The sequence below is a fragment of the Delphinus delphis genome, chromosome 19 (assembly GCF_949987515.2).
Source record: "Delphinus delphis chromosome 19, mDelDel1.2, whole genome shotgun sequence".
NCBI classification, from domain to species: Eukaryota; Metazoa; Chordata; class Mammalia; order Artiodactyla; family Delphinidae; genus Delphinus; species Delphinus delphis.
The window spans coordinates 12387979-12409904 of NC_082701.1; the positions used below are offsets into that span (position 1 = coordinate 12387979).

A 21926-nucleotide genomic window follows, 5' to 3' on the forward strand; every position below is an offset into this window, starting at 1 on the left:
TGCATGCACACTTCCTACGCCAGGCAGCAAGTTGGAGGGACCGCTGGAGCACGTGGAGCGACAGGCCGGGCTCCTCGGAGACCTAGCCACATTTAGTCTGTCCTTGACCTCCCTAAGTGGACTGGATCTCCACCTGTTCCCTCCAATAACGTCATCAACAGCCCTGCTGTCCTACCTGTGGCTACAGATGTGTGCAGAGCAACAGACGGGAAGCCCCGGGCTGGGCAGGGCTGTTCTGGCCGGGGGACAGACACCCATCTGAGCCCGGCTGGCCCCCTGTGGGTCTCCCACTCAGAGCTCTCCCCAAGGCCCAAGAGGTGTCACCAATCCACGCTCAGGTGCCATCAGCCCAACACTGCAGCCAGGCTGGCAGCTTTTGAGTTTGTGGGGAAAAAAAATCAATCGAGATACTCTTCCCTATGTAAACTATGAGTAAGCAGAGGTTCTAGAAGTCAAATTACATCTTAAAAATAGAGATTTGCAACCTTAACTCCAGATTCTTTTCTACATGAAGGTTTGGTGATGAGCACAGCATTCTTGAAGTCTGAATGCCCCTGATTTCTCATCAGAAGCTGCAGTGGTTCCAGACAGCGGTGGGGAGGGGCCGCTCCCCACCTGAGGGTTAAGGTTAGAGCCACGCGTCCCTGACCATCACGTCCTGACATGGCACGTGGGGAGAATCCATGTTGTGACCACTGGATGCCCACGGCGGGTAAAGCTGCCGAACTGCGTCACGGGTAAGCCAGCCTGACGGCACAGGAACAGGGCCAAGAGGCAGCCCTCACCCCGTCATGATGGTGACAGCTCCGCACACTGTGCCCACAGGATTTGTGCACGCTTCTGCATCTCTGCTGCGTTCCAAGAAAGAGATGTCTCAACAAGAGTGGCCCCCACCAAGCCCACCTCCTCTCCCGAGAAACCTGGAATTCCAGCCCCACTCCCCGTGCCTGGAGATTGTAAGGCAGAGGCAACAACAGGCAGAAAATTTCAACTTTATTTGGCCAATGTGTCCAATTCCAATATTGTGGTAGAAATGCCTGAAGAACTGTCAACATGTGATTCGGCTCAAGCAAGCATCCTTGGCCGTCTCCCAGCCTGGAAACGGAGGGTCCTGGTTCTGCCTGGTGCAGGCCTCAGGCCACCCTGGATGTCAGAGAGCAACAAGGACCCTGGCTTGGGGAAGGAGGGGGCTGCAGCTGCACCCTCCAGTCATGGGGGGGGCCCCTGTGACAGAAACCTGAAGTCACCATTTAACCAAACGATGCAGGAGCCACGCTCCACCATGGCAACACCGCATGAGGTGAGGGACCTGTCCAGACCGGCCTGGTCCTGCCCCACACAGGGGACAGGAGTCCCAGGGAGGCCTGGCCAAGGTGGAACAGACGCCCTGACTTCCAAAAACATCTAAAAATCCCACAGATGGAATTTTTTTTTAAAGTGATAGTATAAACTTAACAGGAATGAGACATTGCCAGCATGAGATTCCAAAACATTTTAGCGGGCACTCTGGACAGAACCATGTACAAAAAAGTACATCACAATTTAAAAAAAAGGCCCACCAAGATGGGCTGGGCTGGCCTGGAAATAAACCCTTTTCCAAAAGTTGAAAAGCAAAGGAAGACGGGTTTAGATTTACACGTGTGTTAGAGTGAAGTGTGGCTTCAAAAAAGTTCCCTGCATTTCCGATCGACGCTCCCTCTCCGGGAGGGTCTGTGGGCGTCCGGAGGCTGTGCTGCTGGGTGTGCAGCCCACTGGGAGGTGCCGGGTTTGGGTGCCCAGGTCTGGTTTTCTGTGTTACAGTTCATCTTTCACAGCTTTTTGATCATCGTCTTCCTCCAGATCAGGCTCTTCTGCTTCTTCGAGGTCTTCTAGATCCTGGGACGGAGGATGAAAAGGAAGGGAAATGAGAGGTCCAGGCCAAGCTGGCATGCTGAGGCCCCCACACCCATGCCAAGTACGCCAGGGACCAGCTGGCCACTCGGGCACAAGCAGCCAACTTTGGTCTCTGTGAGCAGATGTGCGTATATGTGGGGTGCGCTTCCCGAGGAGAGCGAGGCACGGGGACTTCTGCCCACAAGACAGGGGGGAAGCAGAGCTGGTGCTGTGGCAGCCCAGCCCACGCCATCCAGCAGGTGAGCGCAGGGGCTGCCCCAGCGTGAAGACCGAGCAGGGAACTGCTGGTGTGTAACATCCACCCCTGTAGCCCTGGAGTCTGAAAGGCCAGTGGCAGCCCATGAACCACAGCGGCACAAACGGCCCTGGCGCTCCTCACCTGCCCCCGCCCCCCAGCAGGTCTGCCCCCTGGTCCCACATCCCCGCGCTTCCACTTCCGGGCGGGCCCTGCGGCCTCAGCTGACCATTCCCTTCACCACGCCCACCCTGCCACACCCTCCTGGCCTGGCACTTCTGATGTCCCCTCCACTACCCCCAGGTGACCTTCGCTGATGTGGACAGGCCTGAGCTCACACCCAGCAGAGCACCTCAGCTCGACAGGGAACGTACCAGACGAGCCTGAGAAGATTCCTGAGCAAACACTGGCACCTAAAAACCCTCGCAACACCCCTGTATAGTGCTACCCGGCAGCACTGAGAAAGCATGTCCCATGGGCGGCAGGGTCCGGTGACCACCTACATCATCATCCCCGGCTCCGTCCTGGCCGCCGCTCTCCAGGAACTTCTTAAAACCGTCCAGTGTCCGCTCCCCATTGTAGTCGATGACCTGTGGGGAGGGGAATGAGATGCGGGAAGCGGTCCTACCTGACAGCCCCCCACTGCCCCTGCACACCCTTCCCACCCAGCCCTCGATGGCGGGCGCACCATCCTGTCGGCGCTGGCGGGGAAGAACTTGAGCGTGGGGAAGCTGTGCACTTTCACTGCCTCCACCTCATTGGCTGTGGAGTCCATCTTGGCAATGACGACGTTCTCGTGGTCCTTATACGTCTCTCCCAGCTTATCCCAGATGGGGGCCAGCTGCTTGCAGTGACCGCACCACGGGGCGTCTGAAAGAGAGCCGTTCTGAGTCTTGCTCGGCCGCAAAGTACCCTGCCCCACCGAGCCCTGAGGAGCTGGAGGGCCTCACTTACAGAACTCCACAAAGACGTTCTTTTTCTCATCAAAAGCGACCTCTTCGAAGTTCTTCCCGACGAGCACTTTGACAGGCTGCTTGTCCCAGTCATCAGGCAGCTCCTGGCTCATCAGGTGGGGCTAGAGGGCAGGTAGAGCAGGGTCAGGCATGCGCGGTCACCCAGGGACCCCTCCGCTGCCTAGCTGCTTCCAGAGCCTCAGGAGGAGGTGCGCCCCCAGGATCCTCAGCAGTACCCCCAGCCCACCCCCAGACACGGCCTATACCTTGATCTTGCCCTCCAAGAAGCGGTGGCAGAACTCGGTGATCTTCTCTGCCGTCAGCTCGTCCGACTCTGGCTTGTACTTGGTCATCTCCTCCTCCAGCGTGATGAGGCGCACGGCCGGGCACTCCTCCTTCTTCAGGCCGAAGAACTCCAGGATGCGCTGGTTGTCAGCATGGTCGCTGTCGATGAAGATAAACAGGATCTTGGGGGAGAAAAGGCACGTTGACGGCACTGTAGGACAAGGGCTCCCTCTGCCTCCTTGCTGCCCACTCCCAACAGCTGGGACCCCGAGACTAAACAGGCTGTCCTGAGGCAGGAAGAACACTCTGGACCAGCCTTCAACCTGGGGCCGAGCCGCCCGCAGGCCACCGGGAGTGCTCACCTTGCCCTTGAAGCTCTCGGCAGCTTTTTTGAAGTTGCTCAGCTTTCCCTCGTAGTCGGACACGCTCTTCGGCAGGAACAGCAGGATGTGTGTCTTAATTTCCCCTCCGAAGATCTTCGGGGCTGTCTGTGTTAGAAACGCAAGTTACTTGGTCTGAGTCACAAACCAAACTGTTGACACAGGCTATTCTCTCAATGGCCCCAATGCCACCACAAGCCTGGACAACAGCAGGGGCTCTGCAAGTGGGGGTCCCCACGACCGAACATCATGACCCCCCGAAACCTCCCCCCACCAGGGGCAGGACCAGCAGCACAGAGCCACACCTGCTCAGTGAACTCGATGACCAGGGGTAACTGGTTGTGCTTGATGAAGTCCAGAAGTTTCTCCTTGGTGACCTCCCCCTCAAAGTTGTTCCGGCCTTCATCAAACTGTGGAGAGAGAAAGGTGTGGATGCCGAGGCTCTCCGCAAAGCCCCCTATTGCCCCGGCTGGCCCGACTCGGCCAGGAACGCAGTCTGCAGCATTTTCCTGTCTGGGTTTTGAGCACAGTTGGGGGCAGGACCCACGTGCCTCCATCCAAACCAGGTGACGGCTGCAGGGACATAACCTCTGGGCAACCAGGCAACAGTGAGGCCACTAGGAGCGCACGCAGGCTCCCCACGAACACTGGCAGGCAGCCTCCCACGTGCCAGGATGGCAGCAGCTGACCCACACCCTGCCCCGACATGTTCCTGACAAGCCACGAGAACCCCACGTCCTGGGTGCCAGAGGACTGCCTCATTGCCAAGTCCCTAAAACTGCAGCTCTCCCAGTGCGGGCCTCACCCCTGTGGGTCCAAGGCCCTCCCAGGGGGGATGCAAGGTCAGAGTGATTTTCACAATCATGCTCAGACGGCAGGTGCCTTGTCACCCTTTCCCCCCGGAGTGTGCAGTACGGTGTGACATTACGTCAGACTAAAGGCAAACAGGAGAACCCAGCTGTCTTCTGTTTGGGCAGACATTAGAGACCAGCAGAAATCTAAAATACCACTCTTACCCCTAAGATGTTGTTGTTGGGGAAAAATTAATTTTCACAAAAATATCTTTTTTTTGGCTGCACCATCTAGCTTGTGGGATCTTAGTTCCCCAACCAGAGATTGAACCCAGGCCCTCTGCAGTGAAAGTGCGGATTCCTAACCACTAGACCGCCAGGGAATTCCCCCCAAATGTCATTTTTTTTTTTTCAAAATGTCATTTTTGATAACATGTTAACATTTATTACTGTTACTTCAGAATGAACAAGTTATTTGTTTTTTTTTTCCAATTTCTCAGTTCTAACTTCTAACACTTCTAACAATAAAAATGGATAGGTGTAATACACACACACAAAAGCTCTGGGAACTCCAGTAACCTGTTAAGAGTTTCAAAGTCCTGAGGCCACGAAGGGCGACGGCTGCCGCTGCAGAGCCGCGAGATGCGGCCCTGCTCTGGATGGGGATGGCAGACACAGCTCCTCGTGAGGAAGGCTGAGCTGTGCCTTGGCCTGTCCAGCAGGTCAGTGAGCCTCCCATCACCCCTGTGAACTCAAATGGGACTTGGAGAGAAAAACCACTCACCTTCCTTTCCGGGTCATTTCCCTCTGTGTTTTCCTAAAGTAACTTCCAGAAAAGCAGGTGGCCACTTCCCACTCCCACTGCACTTATGCAGGGCCTGACACATGGCTTGATCACAACACGTGCTGCTAAGTAGGACCACACGGAGGGCCAGGAGCAGGGAGCTGAAGCCTGCTCTGCCTTCCCCACACCCGCAAAGGGAAGGTGCAGAGAAATAGGAAGGAAATGGAGGCGAGAGGCTGGCCTGGCCATGGCTGGGCACCATCAGGCATAAAATGGAGCCCCCAATAGAGGCAAATAGGCCGTCATCTCCTCTCCTGCAAAACTGCCGTGCCTCTGTTGGGACGCAGTCTGCGAGGTAATGTTGCCGTGTCACACTATGTTCGGTGTCTGCTTTGGTAAAAACCAAACAGCCAGCTGCAGGAGGCCTGGGGTCCTGGGCAAAGGCCACCCCTCCAGACCACAATGCGAATGCCACGAACAGGCCCCACAGCCACGCTTAAGCCCCCAGCTTCAAAGATGAAAAAGAAAAACAAAGTAAACACCAAACAAAGACACAGGATGGTCAGCTCTCAAACCAGTGGTCCAAGTTCCAACGACCTGGAACCCAGCTGACCTGGGACCCAAGCTGGGAATCTCGGGCTCAAGTTCTGCTGGAGCCCCACCCTCGCCATCCTCTCTCTCAAGTGGCAGTTGGACGTTCCTGGGAGCCCCATCCCGCTCTCGAGGCTGCCCACTGGAAGACCCAGCTAACTCTGAGGAACTAGGCGAACAGCCTGAAGGAAGGGGAACTAGTAACGGCAGAGAATGGGGACCACAGGCCGGGCAGGAATCTGCATCTTCTTCCTCTCATCTGTGGAGCTGTCTGACCCCCCAATACAAAGCCTGTGGGCTCTGCCAGGCTCTTCCTCACAGCTGCCCAAGGAAGCCATGCCGTTCCAGCACAGTCACCGGAAGCAAACGAGTGCAAGAGGGTATGCCCGCCCACTGGCACTAGACCTGAGGGGGTCGGCTGTGCCCAGCCTGCGTGAACACCAAAGACTTGAGGCCAAGAACAGATGAGCTACCGTGACTACAGTGTTTGCCGAACAAGGAACAATCGTGCTAACCTTCAAGGACATATGATCACCAAAACCATCGATCCAGTGTGACAAATGCCACTCCAGATCTCAAGGATAATGGAAAAGAACTGTGTGGACCAAGCTGATGAAAGGGGATTTGCAAGCTCTACAGGCCTGAGTCTCCCAGTCCCTCACCCAGAACTGCAGGGTGAGCCCAGGACCTTCGTTCCACTCAATTCCATCCAACTCGGCAGGGTTTTTTCCTAATCAGCTGTTAATTACAGTTTCCTGGGCACTTTTGGGAAGACAATCGACTAATTTAGCAATTCTATTCCCTTTAGGGGACATCATGAGGATGTCTACTAAGAAAAGAGAGCATATATAATGCCTTGAGTTCTTTCGAAAAAGGGGCTTCAGACAGAGCTGAAAGCAAGCTGCCCCAGAACCCTGTGCAGCTGGGAGGCCCCGCCCCATGCTCCCCACCCCCAGGCGCCGGAGGCTCAGCGGTGCCCCACCGGAAGTGCACACACAGTGGGAGGTCAGCCCCCCAAACACTGCGTCCTTTCTGACCACTCGATTTACAACTTTGCTGTAACACTACTTCTAACCACCTTCTAACCCTGGGGACAAAACAGGACAGGAGTCAAAGGCCCAGCCCCACCCCCACAGCCTTCCCTCCTCCACTCAGCACCCAGTCCAGGGACAGCTGTGTCCCAAGAGCATGGGTGCTCAGCCACTGTCTGCTGGCTAAGATAAAAGAGAGACCCCCATCGCCCACTCGGGTAATGCCTGCACACACCCATCTCAGCTGTGTCCTAGCAAGAGCGCAGAGCGGTTAAAAGACACACGGAAGGAATAACAGACATGGGGCTGGGAAAGCCTGGAGGAGCCCGAGGGAGCCCTGGGGCCAGGCTCTACCAACAGGGTGGGAACACATGCCACTAATACTCCAGAGTGGAAACAAACAGGAGTGACAGCTGCACAACATCGCAAATGTAATTAGTGCCGCTGAATCCTATACTTAAAAGTGGTTAAAATGCCAAACTTTGGTACAGGTATCACCACAGCTTTCCTTTAACAAGCTAACACTCCGAAGCCGCCTGGCTTCCATAGAACACTGCACCGGGGCGACCACAGAAGCTGGAACAAAGGGCCCACAGCTGAAGGGCTGAAGGCCACTGTTTAAGAGGCTCCTACAACCTGACGTTGCAAAATGGGCCCTGATAACAGGTGGGCCTCAGTCCAGCAGCCAGCGCCGCCCGGGCAAGGTCCTCGAAGGCAACACCAGCCCTGCAGCACAGCACCGCAACTACCCACGGGGGGGGGGGGCGGGAGGGGGACGCTGCCCGAGGGCCACTCACCTTCTTAAAGAGGACAACCCCGTCCTTGTCCAGCTGGTATTTGGAGAACATGTCACTGTTGGATGTGATCCCGAAGGGGATGTCATCGGTGGCTTCTGCTGCCAGTAAGAACTGCTTGGCAGACTCCGACTCCAAGTCCTGGAGAGGAGAAACAGAGGTGGCTGCCACCACAACACTGAAAACCCCTGCCCTGGTCAGCAACAGGGCAGACTGTGGTGCCCAGGCCACAGCAGGAGGAAGGAAGACCCGGGATGAAGTTCCAAAGCCTCTACCTTAAAGAAGCCGATGACTGCCACCTCGCTGGACTCCACCAAGGCCTCCGCGGCAGCCCCGTCAGACAACGTGCTGGCAGCAGGACCTGTGCGCTTCTTCAGCCAGTTCACGATATCGTCGGCTTCTCTGCCAGCTGCACCCAAACACATGCAGGGTCCACTTGAAACCAGGGGTGCGCCCACCCTCCCCGCCCATCCTTATCCGACCTCTCTGCCAAAACCAGAGCAAAACATCCTCTTGCCACAGAAAAGGCATCTTGTCTACATACCTGCCCAAATTCCAGGGCTAAAAAGGATTTTCTGAGTATATGGGAGACTGTGGTTGTGTTTAAAGGAGGAAAAGGCAGTGGTTACCTCTGGATAATAGATTACAAGTCATTTTTTTCCACTAATACCTTTGCATCTTGTAAATTTTCCTTGACATTTAAATTCATTAAACACATGTGCACTTTCCCCCCAGTGGTCTCACACTAGGCTTCATCTTAATGAAGATGTGGTAGGATTGGAAGAAAGGGCTGGTTAGCAAGTCAGCCTCAAGGCCAGCTTTCCCCTGCGAAAGCGGGCTGGGCTCTACCACCTCGTGCGCCAAGGTTGGTCAGGTGTCCTCGCCCCACATGCCTCCTGGACGGACAGGAGGAAGAGATCAGCCCATGCACACCACCCAAGCAGATAAAACGAAAAGGAAGAAAACTGCTCCTCCTGAGACTGAGGCTAGTTACCCTTTTTCCCCTCATAGGGTGCAACTACCTGGTCCAACCTGGAAAGGGCTGCCAAATCTCATGTTTAAAAGAACTCTGCCTTAGGGACTTCCCTGGTGGTCCAATGGGTAAGACTCCACGCTCCCAACGCAGGGGGCCCGAGTTCGATCCCAGGTCAGGGAACTGGTTCCCGCATGCCGCAACTAAGACCCGGCACAGCCAAAATAGATAAATAAAATATTTTTTAAAAAATAGCTTTAGGGGGCTTCCCTGGTGGCACAGTGGTTGAGGGTCCGCCTGCCGATGCAGGGGACGCGGGTTCATGCCCCGATCCGGGAAGATCCCACATGCCGCAGAGCGCCTGGGCCCGTGAGCCATGGCCGCTGAGCCTGCGCGTCCGGAGCCTGTGCTCCGTAACGGGAGAGGCCACAACAGTGAGAGGTCCGCGTACCGCAAAAAAAAAAAAAAAAAAAATAGCTTTAGGACTTCCCTGGTGGCACAGTGGTTAAGAATCTGCCTGCCGATGCAGGGGACACGGGTTTGATCCCTGGTCTGGGAAGATCCCACATGCCGTGGAGCCACTAAGCCCACAAGCCACAACTACTAAAGCCTGCGTGCCTAGAGCCCGTGCTCCGCAACAAGAGAAGCCATCACAATGAGAAGCCTGTGCACCGCAACGAAGAGTAGCCCCCGCTTGCTGCAACTAGAGAAAGCCCGCGCACAGCAACGAAGACCCAACACAGCCACAAATAGATAAGTATTTTAAAAAAAGAAACAAAACACTTAAGATAAATCTTTAAAAAATAGCTTAAAAAAAAAAGCATTCTGCAGAGAATAAGTGAAAGCTGTGCTATCAGTTACAGGTGGAGTCAGGAAGAGTTGTCTCATCTACAAAGCCTTAGTGTTAGTGACGGGATCATGGTAACTCTGCATAAGGCACTTCCATTCCAAAAGTGAACATAAGTAAAAGTGGGAGCAATGAAACCGCAGCCTACTGAGAAAACCAGAGCTGCTGACATCAGAACTAACAAGATGTGCTGCTCTAAAGGATTCTAGCAGATAAGCCACAGAACCTGTTTTACAGACAAAGATTCTCCGCTGTCACTGGTACCGACCAGGCTACACAGGGGAGGCGGCCGAGCAGCGACTGAGGGCCTGTGCCGCAGACGAAGCCGGGCACGGATTCAAGCTCTGCCACGACCGGCACGAGCCCCAGACCGGTGCCCACGGATCTCCGCTTGCCCCTCTTCTGTGAAAGGCCCCTGCTCCCGCCTTGGTGGCAGGCGCACCAGAGAGCCAGCAAAGGCGGACGTGTTGCTCCATTTGCTCAGCCTCCCCCCACTTGCTGGTCACCTTAGCACAAGCCTCAGCCTACTAGCCACCCCCCTGGGATGACCCTCTCCACTTGAGAGGTTCAGGAATGAGAGAATGTTCCTCACACAACCCTCAGAGTCTGAACTAGACCTAGAATGGGTTCAAGAATGGGTTCTCCTCCACGCCTCTTATCTTCAAGAACTGCAGGCAATGAAAGGACGTGCCGCGGTCACACCTGTGTACTCTTTGGGGGACGCCGTGTCTCCGTTCTTGAAGAACTTGATGGTAGGGTAGCCACGGACGCCATACTGCTGGGCCAAGTCAGACTCTTCAGTAGCATCCACCTTGGCCAGTCTGATCTCAGAACCTTCTGCCTTCAGCTTCCCAGCTGCTTTGGCATACTCCGGGGCCAGAGCCTTGCAGTGGCCACACCATGGGGCATCTGGGAGAGAAAGCAAGACCTAGAAGGCAGCACCAACCCACTCCACTGCCTCCCCTCCCTTCTCCTTTGCTACTTCCCTCCATAAAATCCTTATCTTTGAACCAAGATAACCCCTCTGAACCCACAGGTTGAGCTGATAGCTTGGTTCTCTTGGGCAATATCCGATAGAGGCCGTGAATGACAAACCACCAGCCCCACTCTGCTTTGTCTTCAATGATTAGCAACTTCCTACTACCTGCAGGCGATCAGGGCAGTTGAGTCCCCGGAATTTCCCTTTAGGAACCAAAGAAGTTAGGCAGCTAAAGCCACGGCAGCCGTGTACTCGGTGAGACTAATCATGAGTACAAGACTCACATCTAACACGAGTTGTTTAGACTCTCTCTGAACTCAGGTTAGCAGCTGTCTTAGGCCTAAGATTTCCCCCTGAAACAGTCAGGGCTCAAACACTTATGGACACAAAGGTTTTGGATTCTGGTTGGCAACACTGTTAATCAGAAGACAGCTGTTCCTGGTGGAAGGTGGTGTGGGCAGGGGCAGTGTTTTCTGGGAACTGGTCCAGGCAAGCAATTAGGGGACTGGACCCTGCGTGGTCCTTCGTAGTTGTAGCAGCTTACACAGTCGACCCTGTTTTACTTAGGCTATCCAAGACATCCTGCCATGTGGACCTCAGGCATAAAAGCACATTCAAGCTGTCTGCTCTTGGTCACCCTCAGGGTCCAGCTGGGCAGGAGGGATGCCCCCAAGACACGGGCAGCGCACGGACGCTGACAGGTCTGTGGGCTGTTTCCGCTTAAGGATGTGCCTCTCCAGGGGCTAGGAGTCAGCGCATCCATGGGGTGGCCGGAAAGCTGACAGCCCTTTAGACCCCCAACCCACCTCTGGCGGGGCCGGGGGAGGGAGGGTGAGGAGGGGCGCCCAGGACCCCTGCGCCCCCCCCACCCTTCAGCCCCCCTCCGTCCCTCTGTCCCCCCGGTGCTCCTGCACCCCTGGCCCCTCCTCTGTCCTCACTCCATCCCCACGCCGCGGTGACGGCGAGGCCCGGCCCGGACGGACGGACAAGCGGGCGGCACTCACAGAACTCCACCAGCAGGTACTTGTGGGCCGCCAGCGCCTCGTCGAAGTTGCCCTTATGGAGCACCAGGACGTGGTCCTCCTCGTCGGGGGCGCCGGCGCCCGCGCGGACTAGCGCGGCCAGGGCCAGGCAGAGCAGAGCACGGCGTAGCATGTCGAAACGATCTCCGCGCTCCTGTTGGCGCCGCCAGGACAGCAGGCCACAAGAGCGCGCACTGCCCGCCCCGCCCTTATAACTCAGGCCGCAGAGCGCGCGCCCGCCCGCGCCCACCTCCGATTGGCCGGTGGGCTGAGGGGCCCGCCTCCGCCGCTCTCGCATTGGGCGTCCACACTGGCCACGGCCCCGGATTCGGAATCGCTACGGGCACCTCCCTCGCCCTCGCCCAGGATTGGCCAAGGAGCTCGCGCTCGCACTCTTTCCCGGCCTCTCATTGGTTCCTGACGGAGAACTTTCTCTCCCTGGCCTTGTGACTGGTGGCTTTCTCCTACACCTTCAGCGGGTCTGGAATGGCTGCTACCTTCGGGGGCCTGGGCTCTGCGACTCCTGATTGGCCGAGACATGCGCGCACCCCGCGCGATCCTTCGTCGAACGTGGCAATGGGGCGGAGTCCCCAGCTGAGGGGCGGGGCCGCGCTTGCGCCTCCGAAACCCCTCGTGTTGCTTTCTGACTGGACCGCGTATCCCCAATTGACACCGCCCCCCAGCTCTGCAGACTGGAAACTGAGCTGACGCGCTTCCGGCGCGCGTGAGGCGCGTGCGGCCCCTGCAGTGGCGGGGCTCCGGTTCGGGCGTCGCCCCGGGGGCCTCAGCGGGCGGCTCGGGCGCTCCAGGTGGCGGCGTAGCGAGGCGCAGGGGCAGCGCGCGGGGGGCGCGGGGAGGACCGAGGCAGGACGCGATGGGGCCGGCAAGACTCGGCTCGGCCCGGAATGGGGCCGCCTGCCTTGGTGAGAGGGTTCAGGGCCGGCACCGTCTCCTGCGGCACCTTCTCTCCCTCCCACCGGCTGCCAGTCCCACGAAGCAGCCCCTGGGTCGCTTTCAGGCGCCCGGGTAGACCCGCGCCGTCCACTAGGGGGGTCGCTAGCGGCCACCGAGCCCTAAAATGCGGCCGAGCAGCGTGACTGGGAGTGAGCGTAACACGCACCGGACGTCAAGACTGAGGACGGGAGGGGAGTGTACGATATTCCCTTGATGCCTTTTTATATTGACATGTTGAGATATTTTGTATACGATGACTTAAGTAAAAGTATTAAAGCTTTTTTTTTCCTCCAGTTTTTTTCTTTAACGTGGCTTTAGAACATTTAAAATAACATACGTCGCCCAAATGTTGCTTCTGTCGGGCGGCGCGGCTCTGGACGGAGCAGCTCCTTTTCCTTCACAGCTCAAAGCCTAACTCTAACCCCACCCCACCCCCGTCTACACTCTCTTCTTCATTTGTGTTCACTTCCTCGGTTGTGAAATGCCAACCCCACTGATTTTCATTCATCATCGATTTAATAACTTGACAGGAAAAAGGAGGACACGCCCACATTAAATGTACACGTTGGCACTATAATAACATCCTGATTTCAGAAATGGTAAAACATAGAAAAAAAGATGTTTTTGTACTTCTGAGAGTTTGCATTTATTGACACGTAGCTCCTGAGGGCCTGTCTTCTCATCTCTTGTGGTACTTCCTCACCTAGAATATGAATTCCTGAAGGTCAAGACCAGGTTCTCTGTGCCCCTCCCCCAGGGCCAGTAGAACAAGAGTCAGTCAGAGGTGGTTGTAGCTCCTGGGATGCCTGTCTACCTCACAGAAGGCACTGTACAGGAGCTGGGCCTCAGGCAACGAAAGGCTATGAACATGTGTCTCTGCAGCTGCAGCCTCCACCCCAGTTCAGTGGGGTCCTGGCCCGCTGAGTGGCAGTGATTCAAAATAAGCCATCACAGGCACCCTCTGCTCTCTGGGAAAGGGTGGGAATTGCCTCATATCTCCTGCCCTATCTCCCAACATTTTTGTGATTGCCATGACCCCGATTTACAGACCACAATTTGGGTCTGAGACAAGGGACATTTGTACCACGTCTAGATTTCAGAGGCACTCATGAAATCAGAGTTTAGATGCCTAAATTTTTGGACTTTAGTTTTTTCATCTGATAGGGACAGAGTGAAGAGATACCAAGATGTTGATTAGTTTGTGATGGTTTGGAGGCAGCTTAGCCTCACAGCATACGGTAAAGTAGTTACAAAAGATGAGAATACTGGGACCAAGGGGAGAACAGACCAGACGCAGGACAGCAAGGATCTGAGTTGCTGGCTGTGGTTGACTCTCACTCTGGTTCAGTCTGGGCCTCCATGGCCAAAGCCAAGGGTAATTGGGACACACCTTGATGCAGGTGATGACAGGCCACTGTTCTGCAGCCCAGGTGAACCCAGCCAAGTCATCGTTCTGTGAAAACCAGGGCTCTGGCCTGGGCAGGGCACGGTATTTTCATGCCTTGCCTGCATTGGTGCACCTTCTCAAAGCACGTCCGCAGGGAAGTGGGGTTCCCAGAAAGCTGGAGGGAGGCCATGTTTGTGGATGCCCCAGGTCTCCAGTCTCTGGGGTTGGTCAGTAGTTGGGTGAGGTGCAGGGGTGCATCCTTCCCCCCAGGACACAGGCCAGGTTCACTGTACACCTCTGCAAGCCTTGGCCCTGAGGGGAGGGCCAGCGTCTGTCTTTTTCCTAAGGCCACTCACATGCCTTTCATGGGCAACTCTAGGAAGAGGCGACGGAGCCGTGTTCACTCTCATACCAGTGCCCTGAGCTGGAGTGCACCTTTGGAGAGCAGAGCCCCAGTGGCTGTGGCTCTGGCATCTCTCTGAACCCAGTACAGCTGCTTCAGGATGTCCTCCAGGGGTCTCTCACGCCCAGAGGAAGTGCTCATTAAACACTGGTTGAACAACTGAGTGGTAAAACATATTGATAAAGACTACTCTCAAAAATAGAGTTCTTGGGGACTTCCCTGGTGGCGCAGTGGTTAAGAATCCACCTGCCAATGCAGGGGACATGGGTTCGAGCCCTGGTCTGGGAAGATCCCACATGCCGCAGAGCAACTAAGCCCGTGCGCCACAGCTACTGAGCCTGCACTCTACAACCCGTGAGCCAGAACTACTGAAGCCGGTGCGCCTAGAGCCCGTGCTCTGCAACAAGAGGAGCCACCCAATGAGATGCCTGCGCACTGCAACGAAGAGTAGCTGCCGCTCGCCACAACTCAAGAAAGCCTGCGTCGCAGCAACGAAGACCCAATGCAGCCAGAAAAATAAATAAATTAAAAAAAAAAAAGATTCCACGCTTCCACAGCAGGGGGCGCGGGTTTGATCCCCCGTCAGGGATCTAAGATCCTGCGTCCCGCCTGGTGTGGCCAAATATTAAAAAAACAAAAAAAGTTCTCAGAATAAAACAACTCCCTTTCAACCCAACTGGAGGCATTGAGGGAGTTAACAGCTGGCTCCTGGACACCCAGGAAGTCCTCCTGACTGCAGGTTTCCACGGTGGAGCAGGAGCAGGGTAGTGAGGGCTGTGCCATGGGCCACACAGCCCTGCACATGGGTGAGCTGGGACATAGGAAGAAGGTGCAGTGGTTGAGCGTGGCCCTGGTGGACTGAAGTGGACCCTGATTGTAAAGTATGACAGTGCTGGGCATGGAGAAGATTCTAGCAAGCTACAATAACTGGTGAGTAGTCACAATAAAGGCGCTGACCTGGTGTCCACTGCCACTCTCCTCAGTGGAAGAAGGGTCCATCTAGGGGATGGCTGAGGAGGCAGAAGCTTGGGGATGACTAGGGCTATGGACAGAGGGAGGGAGTGGAGAGGAAGGGTCACAGGCACTGGCTCACTAGGGCAGGGAGCCCAGGCCCAGCGGCACTGAGCTGTACAGACAGGTTTGGGTTTGGGGTGGAACCAGAAGGATCAGGTTAGACTTGGGACCTGAGAGACACGTCATGCAGGTCCTGCAGGTGCCACCTCATGTAATCCTTCACCAGAGGAGGAACGAGAACAAAGTCCTGGCTGTTGGCAGCGTGTCTGTGCTACTTGGCACTTGGGGTCTGAGTTCACATATCAAACCAAAGCTTGGAAAATCCAAGAGCTAGTAGGCCTCCTGGCTTGCCGGAGCCTCGGAAGGCCCTCGCCCAATAAACCAAACGGCTGCCAGCACAGGCTGACCCTAGGTTTGAAGATTTTCACTGGACCTCTTAGGAGGTGGACAGGGAGAGATAGAGCGGCTGTGGCTGGCCCCGGGGCTCCTGCAGACTGAAACTTGTAGCCACCGCCTGGGAGCCTTTCCCCTCCAAAGGTAGAGCTGCTTCAGAGGTAGCTGTGTCTGAGTTTAGTGGGAAAGGCCTTGGGCCTCGGAACCCAAGCTGTGCAGTCTCACTACCTCCCCCTGCCTCCAGCAGACAGTCCTGGGAGAGGCTGGTTAGGGTCCTTGACCCCTGTGGATTCCAGAGCTGGGGGGTACGGCTCTTGGATTTACGTCTGGGCCAGCTGCTGCACCAAGTGGCATTTTATCCCATTACCCAGCCCAGCGCCCAGACTCCAAAATCCCACCAGGGCCCTGGTAAGGAAGGCCAGGAGATAGCCAGCCCTGTGGGTGCCATCCTGGCATGACATGTGGTCACTGAACTGCGGGTGGAGGTGAAAGGGTACCTCCGAGTCCATCCCAGCTGGTGATAAGGTCCTGGGAGGGCTCACCCTACTGATAAGCACTGGGAGGAGTGCAGCCAAGGCGGGATCAGGGAAGCGGCTGCCTAGGTGTGACACATACCACTCTCCTCACCGGCTCAGCACAAAGGGAGATTTTGCAACCAACACTGAGCCATAAAAGGGAGTTTCTGGAACCGACACTCCGACACTCCGGAGCTGGGGATTCCTAACTGCCCTTTCCTGCCTTAGGGCTGGGAAAGGGTGTGTTAGGTACTGGGTGCCCTTGGAGGTGATGCTCTGAGGCAGCACAGTCCCTGCTACCCCAAGGTCCTGAAGAGACCCTGATGGTCAGCGGGACTGGCTGTGGAGCATGCATGGCCCTTGGCAGTCCTTCAGGGCTCGCTAGGTGCTCTCTTGTACCTCCATGCAGCGAGGGTCCCCCTCTCCTCCCGTTCATCTCACCTTACCAATCCCACCTTTGGACCTCTGGCCCTGCCTGGCCCTACAGGGCACAGGGGCTTGGCCGGCCTTCCATGTCACCCTCCATTGGCCCTGCTGCCCATGGTGCCAACTTCTCCACCTTCCTACCTAGCTTGGAGTCCTTATCCCAGGTCCCTTGCGACCCAGTCATCCCATTTGTTCCCAAGTCTTCAGCACGATTCCTCTTCTCTGAGGCTGAAAGTGTTCCCTCCCAGAGGCTCAGACAGGGCCCATGAGTCGGGTGCCGGAGCCACTCTGGACACCCCACCGGGTCCAGGGCCTGACTGTGCCCCGCCCTTTCCCCACAAGAGCTGAAAGGGTAGCACTGGCCTCGCGGGCTGACATGACTAAGAAAGGGCTTAAAACCCATTATCCTTCAACAGCCACAGGAGCAGTGGCGACTGCACCTGGCCCCTGGCCGGCCTCTGGGTGCCCTGGGGTAGCAGAGGAATGGGGCCCCACTTCCCCTTTCCCACCAGGAGACGACCAGCAGACACCCTGGCTCCTTAGGGGGAGTTTATTTCCCGGTCAGAAAAGGAGAAGCAGGACAGGCTCTTGTGCGTTCTAGGCCCGGGCCTGACCGGGGAGGGGCAGGGTTGGGTGGGGGGCACAGGGGACGGCTCCAGCTGTGCAAGCTTGGTCCCACAGTTGTCCTGGCTGGGTCCTGGTTGGCCTGCTGGGGATGGTGGCACCGAGCCTGGGGGCAGAGGCAGCAGGCCAGTGGGCCCAGAGGACGGCACATATGGAGGCAATAAATACCGACAGGCCAGGCACATGACTCCAGGCCGGCAGGCCCAGGCGGGACAGGTAAGGCTTGGCCACTGGTTTTGTCTGCTGAGGGCTCTCTCGTGGGGCTGTGGGCTCTAGGCACTGCCCACCGGGACAGAGAAGGCAGAGGTGTGAGGACACCCAGCCTCCCAGATGGGACTGGAGGCCGCTCAAGGTTTGGCATTTGGCTTTCCCAAGCCCCTGGAGCCGTCCCCGCAGCCCTGGCCAGGGGGAGGGGGACTGGCCAGGCCCAGGCAGACCGGGGAGCAGCAGCAGCACATCCCACACACCTTCTCGGGCCACGGGGATCACAGACAGGGCAGGGACTGGGGGAGACCACATGCTCATGCAGACACGGGGTTAGGAGATTAGTGACGCCCCCTCAGCACACGTTCCACATGTTAAGGCATCATGGTTAGACGGTTACTGACAGCGATGGATGGACTGACCGGGGAGAAGTGAAAGCTGGAGGACGACCGGCCCAACGAGGCCCCACGTGGTACACCCCACCCCCACCAGGAGGGCGTGCCAGAACACGAGGTGGGGCAACAGAGAAGGCCCAGGGGACCTAAGCCCCTCTGCAATGCCTGGCTCCCTTGCCAGGACCTCAGGTCGGGTTAGGACAGTGGGGAAACCTCAAGGGATACAGAAGGGGAGGTGTAGACCTCCCTCCCCACAGCACAGGCGGAAGCAGCAACAACACTAGACCACCGAGGAGGCTGGGGCCAGCAGGCTGGAAGGGTGGAGGAGGGACAGACAGGCCGGCCAGGAGGCAGACCAGGGGGAGTGGCGGCAGCGTGGGCGGGCCCTGTCAGCACTTTGGTCTGGGGTCGGGAGGGGTGGGGAGGGGCATGTCCGTCCTTCCGTCCGCCCGCCCTGCCCACCTCCCAGCCACGGCTCAGTCCTTCCACTCCTTCTTGATGGTGAGGTTCCACTCCCAGGACAGGTGGTCAGTCCTGTCGTCGTCTGTGAAACGGGACTTGATGTTGTAGCTGCCTCGAGCCAGCATGCCCTTGGGGGCCTCCTCCATGGGGGTCAGGAACTCGTATTCCTCCGCCCGAGGCCCATAGCTCCCCACCATGTAGTCGGTCTTGTCAACTGCGATGCAGAAAAGGCGTCAGTCAGGGAGCAGAGCTGGGTGTTTCCTCTCTCCCTCCCGATCCCTGAGCCCCTGGGTGGCCACCTCCCTCCTGGGGGCTCGGGCCTGGCGCCCACCCTCACTCACTCTTAACGCCTTTCCTGTACGTGTGCTGGATGTACTTCATGCCGGACACGATCTCTCGGTTCACCTGCAAGGAGGCACCCCAAGCAGGGCTCAGCCAGGATCCCCAGCCCCAGACCCTGGCACCTCCCTGAGCCTCCTCCTTACCCGGAAGGAGATTTTTATCCTGTATTCCACACCTTCCTTCAGCACAAAGGACTGCTTCTTAAAGCTCTCCAGATCACCTGCATTTGACAGGAACGCCACACTAGGAGGTTCAGCCAGGGGAAGCCTCTGGCCCTGGTGGGGTGCCCCTTCCACCCGGCGCCCCCACATAAGCCTTGGCAACCCAGACCTAGACCACACCAAAGCCAGAGCCTTTTAAGACCACTTGGCTACACTTCTTGTGCTCCCCACAAGAGGGCGCCAGCACCCCAACAAACTATTTTTAGGGGAAGCAGCAGGGTGCCAGGCAGCCCCAGCCAGGAACCTCAGAGATGCCACTCACCTGTCAGGTCCAGCTCCAAGGGGCCCGGGGCGGTGCTACAAACCAGAATCAGTCGGGTCACCACAACATTGGGGACATTGGGGTCTGCAAAGTGACAGCAAGTTAGAGTTTCACCAGTGGGGAAAATAGTAGCAAACATCCAGAAAAGCGACAGGTGTCCACACACACCCACCAGGGCCCACTCACCAGCGGACACGGCCACACGGCCCAGCAGGGCCTCCTTGTACTTGCGCAGACTCTCGTCGTCCTTGTCCAGCTCCTGGATCTCCTGGATGCTCTTCTGGGCCGGGGGCTTGTAGTTGACCGAGTGCTCATCCTCCTCGTTCTCAGCCGCAATCTGCGCCAGCTGCTCGGCTGTGGGCTCCTGCTCAGCCATACTCACCTCTAGCTAGGTCTGGGACACCTGTGGGCAGGGTAGCATGGGCTGTGGCATCTCGGAGGGACCCAGTGTTCCCCCTCCTGCCCCTCTGCAAGTCCCCCAGGTGATCTGCGTCAGATCTCTGCAGGTGGCCAAGCCCCACCTGGGCCCAAGGAGAGGTGCACCTTCTGTAACAGGAAAGCAACGACAGCCAGAACTTTGAAAAGGCCCCAGACACTGGCTCCTGAGGCCCAGAGGGGCCACACTTACCTCCTTGCCCTGCCTACCTCAGGGGACCCCACCCCAGGTCCAGCACCCAGAGCTAAATGGAACCTGCAGCCTGCTCCTAGGGGAGACCAAGCACAGCTCCCCTGCTGCCCAGGAAACAGCAGCACCCTGGTCCCTCCAGGCAACATCAGGACCAAGTCCTGCTGCTTATTCTGAACTGCCCAGGCCCTTGCCTCAAGGGACCCCTCCTGCTGGGTCCTCTCTAACCAGAGGGTTCCTTCGGACACGTCCTAGCTGCAAACCAAAGCCTTTGTGCAAGACACGGGTCAGTTCTGTCTCACCCTTCAAACACAGGACTCTCCTAAGGCTCAGATGACAAGGCCAACCTCAGTCTCACAGGTAAGTCCTAAAATGGCATGAGAGATCCTAAGTGTCTGCCAACCGTATCTCCAATTGTGAGGGTCTGCGACCTAGAATTTGCGAACCGCTGCAAACATGTGGTAGTCTCAGGACCCTCCTTCCGGACCCTGCCCCAGAAGAGCCCGCAGCAGTGCTGACAAAGCGAGGAGCAGCGATGGGGCAGCCACTGGGCTTCCTTCGGTAAGGATGACCGTCGCACCCCCTAGAATCCCTGAGGAGTATCTGAAACCCGCTCAGATCTAACCTGGAGGTGCAGGAGGTGGGTCAGGGCCACCAGTTGCCAGTAAAGATAGCCAAGGCTGGGACCCGTGCGAGGATCAGATCTTACAAAGGGCCGCTAGGGACCCGGAACCGCCCGGCCGCCGCAGGCAGGGTGGGGCCGGCCCGCTTTTCCAGACCTCCCTGCTGCTTCCTCTGGAATTCCTCTAGAAGACTCACGCCCTAACGCCACTCAATCGCGGCCGCAGGCGACAGGATCCTTTAAGTGCGATGGCGCGGCCCGCACTTCCGCAGGGCCTGCAATCTGGGCCGGGCGCGGCCCGGCGCGTGGGGTGGGGCGCGGGGACCTCACCGCCCAAGGGAAGGGGCGTCCGGCCTGGCCCGGGCCCGCGCGCACCAGCGGGGAGGGGGTCCTGGGCACGAGCGGCGACCACAAAAGAGGCCTGCACAACCCCCGGATCCCGCCCCCAGCACCCAAGCCCCCGCCTCCGGATCCCAGCGCCCCCGACCCGCACGTGGGCCCGCCCTACGCCCAGGCCACCGCTCGCTGTCAATGCCGCCCCCGCCCGGCGCAGACCCCACGGCTGGGCTGGCGGGCGGGGCGGGCGGCGAGAACAAAGGCGCGGCCCCGGCCTCCTCCCCCGCGGCCGCCCCGCCTGCCGCGCCCACCGCGCTCGCCAGCCCCGCCGCCCGCGCTCACCGGAGGATCGTCCTCGCCGCTCTAGCGCTCCCTCCCGCACAGAATGACGAACCTTGCCGCCCCGCCCGCGCGCGCCCGGCCGGCCACTTCCGGGGTCACGCGACTTCCGCTCGCGACGGGCGGGCTGCGGAGAGCGCATGCGCGCGGGCCCTGGCGTCTGCGCGCCGCCGCCATCTTGTGGGCACGGCCTCGTGGGCGCGTCCTGCGTGGGCGGTGCGACGGTGGGGACGTTTACGGGGGCCTATCCCGTTGGGGCTTCTACGCCCTTTGCCCCAGGCATTTTTTGGACCCGGGCATCCCCAGGGGTCAGCCCGCAAGCTGAAGGGGCGGGGCAGTGTTACAGTCTCGCTGAGCCCCACGCGGAACGTGGGCGCGGCGTGGCATTTCCGCGAGATGCTGGAACGCGCGTCTGTCAACGGGCGCGTCTCCCACGGCCACGCCTCCTTCTGTGGGTATGCAGCCGTCATTCTGCGAGGACAAACGGGCCCGGCCTGTCCCCTCTAGGAGCCGGGGTCAGCGGATGGCCGCCGTCCAGCCTGAGGCGGCCTTCGCGCCCAGTCGCTGCAGTCCGGCCTCCTGGAAGTTACCGCCGGACGTTCATCCGCGGGTGTCGGCCTGGCGCGCCCTTCCAGGAGAGGGATCGGTAGGCCTGCCGAGCTTTTCGCTCCTTCCAGACCAAGTCAGCATGTGGTCGCCCTGCCAGGAGCTCCTGCCCCAGACGCCACGGCCGACCCGGGTTCTCCAGCCGCATGGCGAGTATTGGACACTTGCCCATGCGCTCAACCCAGGAGCATTTTGCAGCTCCAGGTGGGGCCCATGATTTGTGACCAATGTGGTGGGC

General features: G+C 58.0%; 2 protein-coding genes across 4 annotated transcripts; both read right to left on the reverse strand.

Moving 5' to 3' along the window:
• Positions 1 to 976: 976 nt before the first annotated feature.
• P4HB (prolyl 4-hydroxylase subunit beta) lies at positions 977 to 11735 on the reverse strand. Of its 2 annotated transcripts, XM_059998102.1 has the most exons (11): positions 11541 to 11735; positions 10260 to 10466; positions 8013 to 8146; positions 7741 to 7878; positions 4052 to 4156; positions 3729 to 3854; positions 3348 to 3548; positions 3083 to 3203; positions 2817 to 2998; positions 2632 to 2718; positions 977 to 1875 (listed from the first exon to the last, which is right to left on the reverse strand). In XM_059998102.1, the coding sequence occupies exons 1-11, from the start codon at positions 11689 to 11691 to the stop codon at positions 1795 to 1797; spliced, it is 1533 nt and encodes a 510-aa protein (XP_059854085.1). In that variant the 5' UTR covers positions 11692 to 11735; the 3' UTR covers positions 977 to 1794. The 2 variants fall into 2 exon arrangements, with proteins under 2 accessions (XP_059854085.1, XP_059854084.1); XM_059998101.1 differs by lacking the exon at positions 977 to 1875 and having other exon boundaries at positions 2527 to 2718.
• Positions 11736 to 17188: 5453 nt separating this feature from the next.
• On the reverse strand, positions 17189 to 21177 carry ARHGDIA (Rho GDP dissociation inhibitor alpha). 2 transcript variants are annotated; one of them, XM_059998564.1, is made up of 6 exons: positions 21086 to 21177; positions 19347 to 19563; positions 19161 to 19244; positions 18821 to 18897; positions 18677 to 18740; positions 17189 to 18549 (listed from the first exon to the last, which is right to left on the reverse strand). In XM_059998564.1, exons 2-6 carry the CDS (start codon positions 19534 to 19536, stop codon positions 18350 to 18352), a joined length of 615 nt encoding a protein of 204 aa, XP_059854547.1. In that variant the 5' UTR covers positions 19537 to 19563; positions 21086 to 21177; the 3' UTR covers positions 17189 to 18349. The 2 variants fall into 2 exon arrangements, with proteins under 2 accessions (XP_059854547.1, XP_059854546.1); XM_059998563.1 differs by lacking the exon at positions 21086 to 21177 and adding an exon at positions 20411 to 20794.
• Between the last annotated feature and the right edge of the window lie 749 nt (positions 21178 to 21926).

Coding starts and splice junctions, on each gene's coding strand:
- P4HB (XM_059998101.1), bottom strand. CDS start 11,691: ATGCTACGCCGTGCTCTGCTCTGCCTGGCCCTGGCCGCGCTAGTCCGC. Junction 8,147..10,259: donor GTCCCCCAAAGAGTACACAG/GTGTGACCGCGG, acceptor GTTTGGGTGCAG/CTGGCAGAGAAGCCGACGAT. Junction 3,549..3,728: donor CCGAGAGCTTCAAGGGCAAG/GTGAGCACTCCC, acceptor TTCTCCCCCAAG/ATCCTGTTTATCTTCATCGA.
- ARHGDIA (XM_059998564.1), bottom strand. CDS start 19,536: ATGGCTGAGCAGGAGCCCACAGCCGAGCAGCTGGCGCAGATTGCGGCT. Junction 19,245..19,346: donor CCGTGTGGCCGTGTCCGCTG/GTGAGTGGGCCC, acceptor GTCACTTTGCAG/ACCCCAATGTCCCCAATGTT. Junction 18,898..19,160: donor CTTGGAGCTGGACCTGACAG/GTGAGTGGCATC, acceptor TGTCAAATGCAG/GTGATCTGGAGAGCTTTAAG.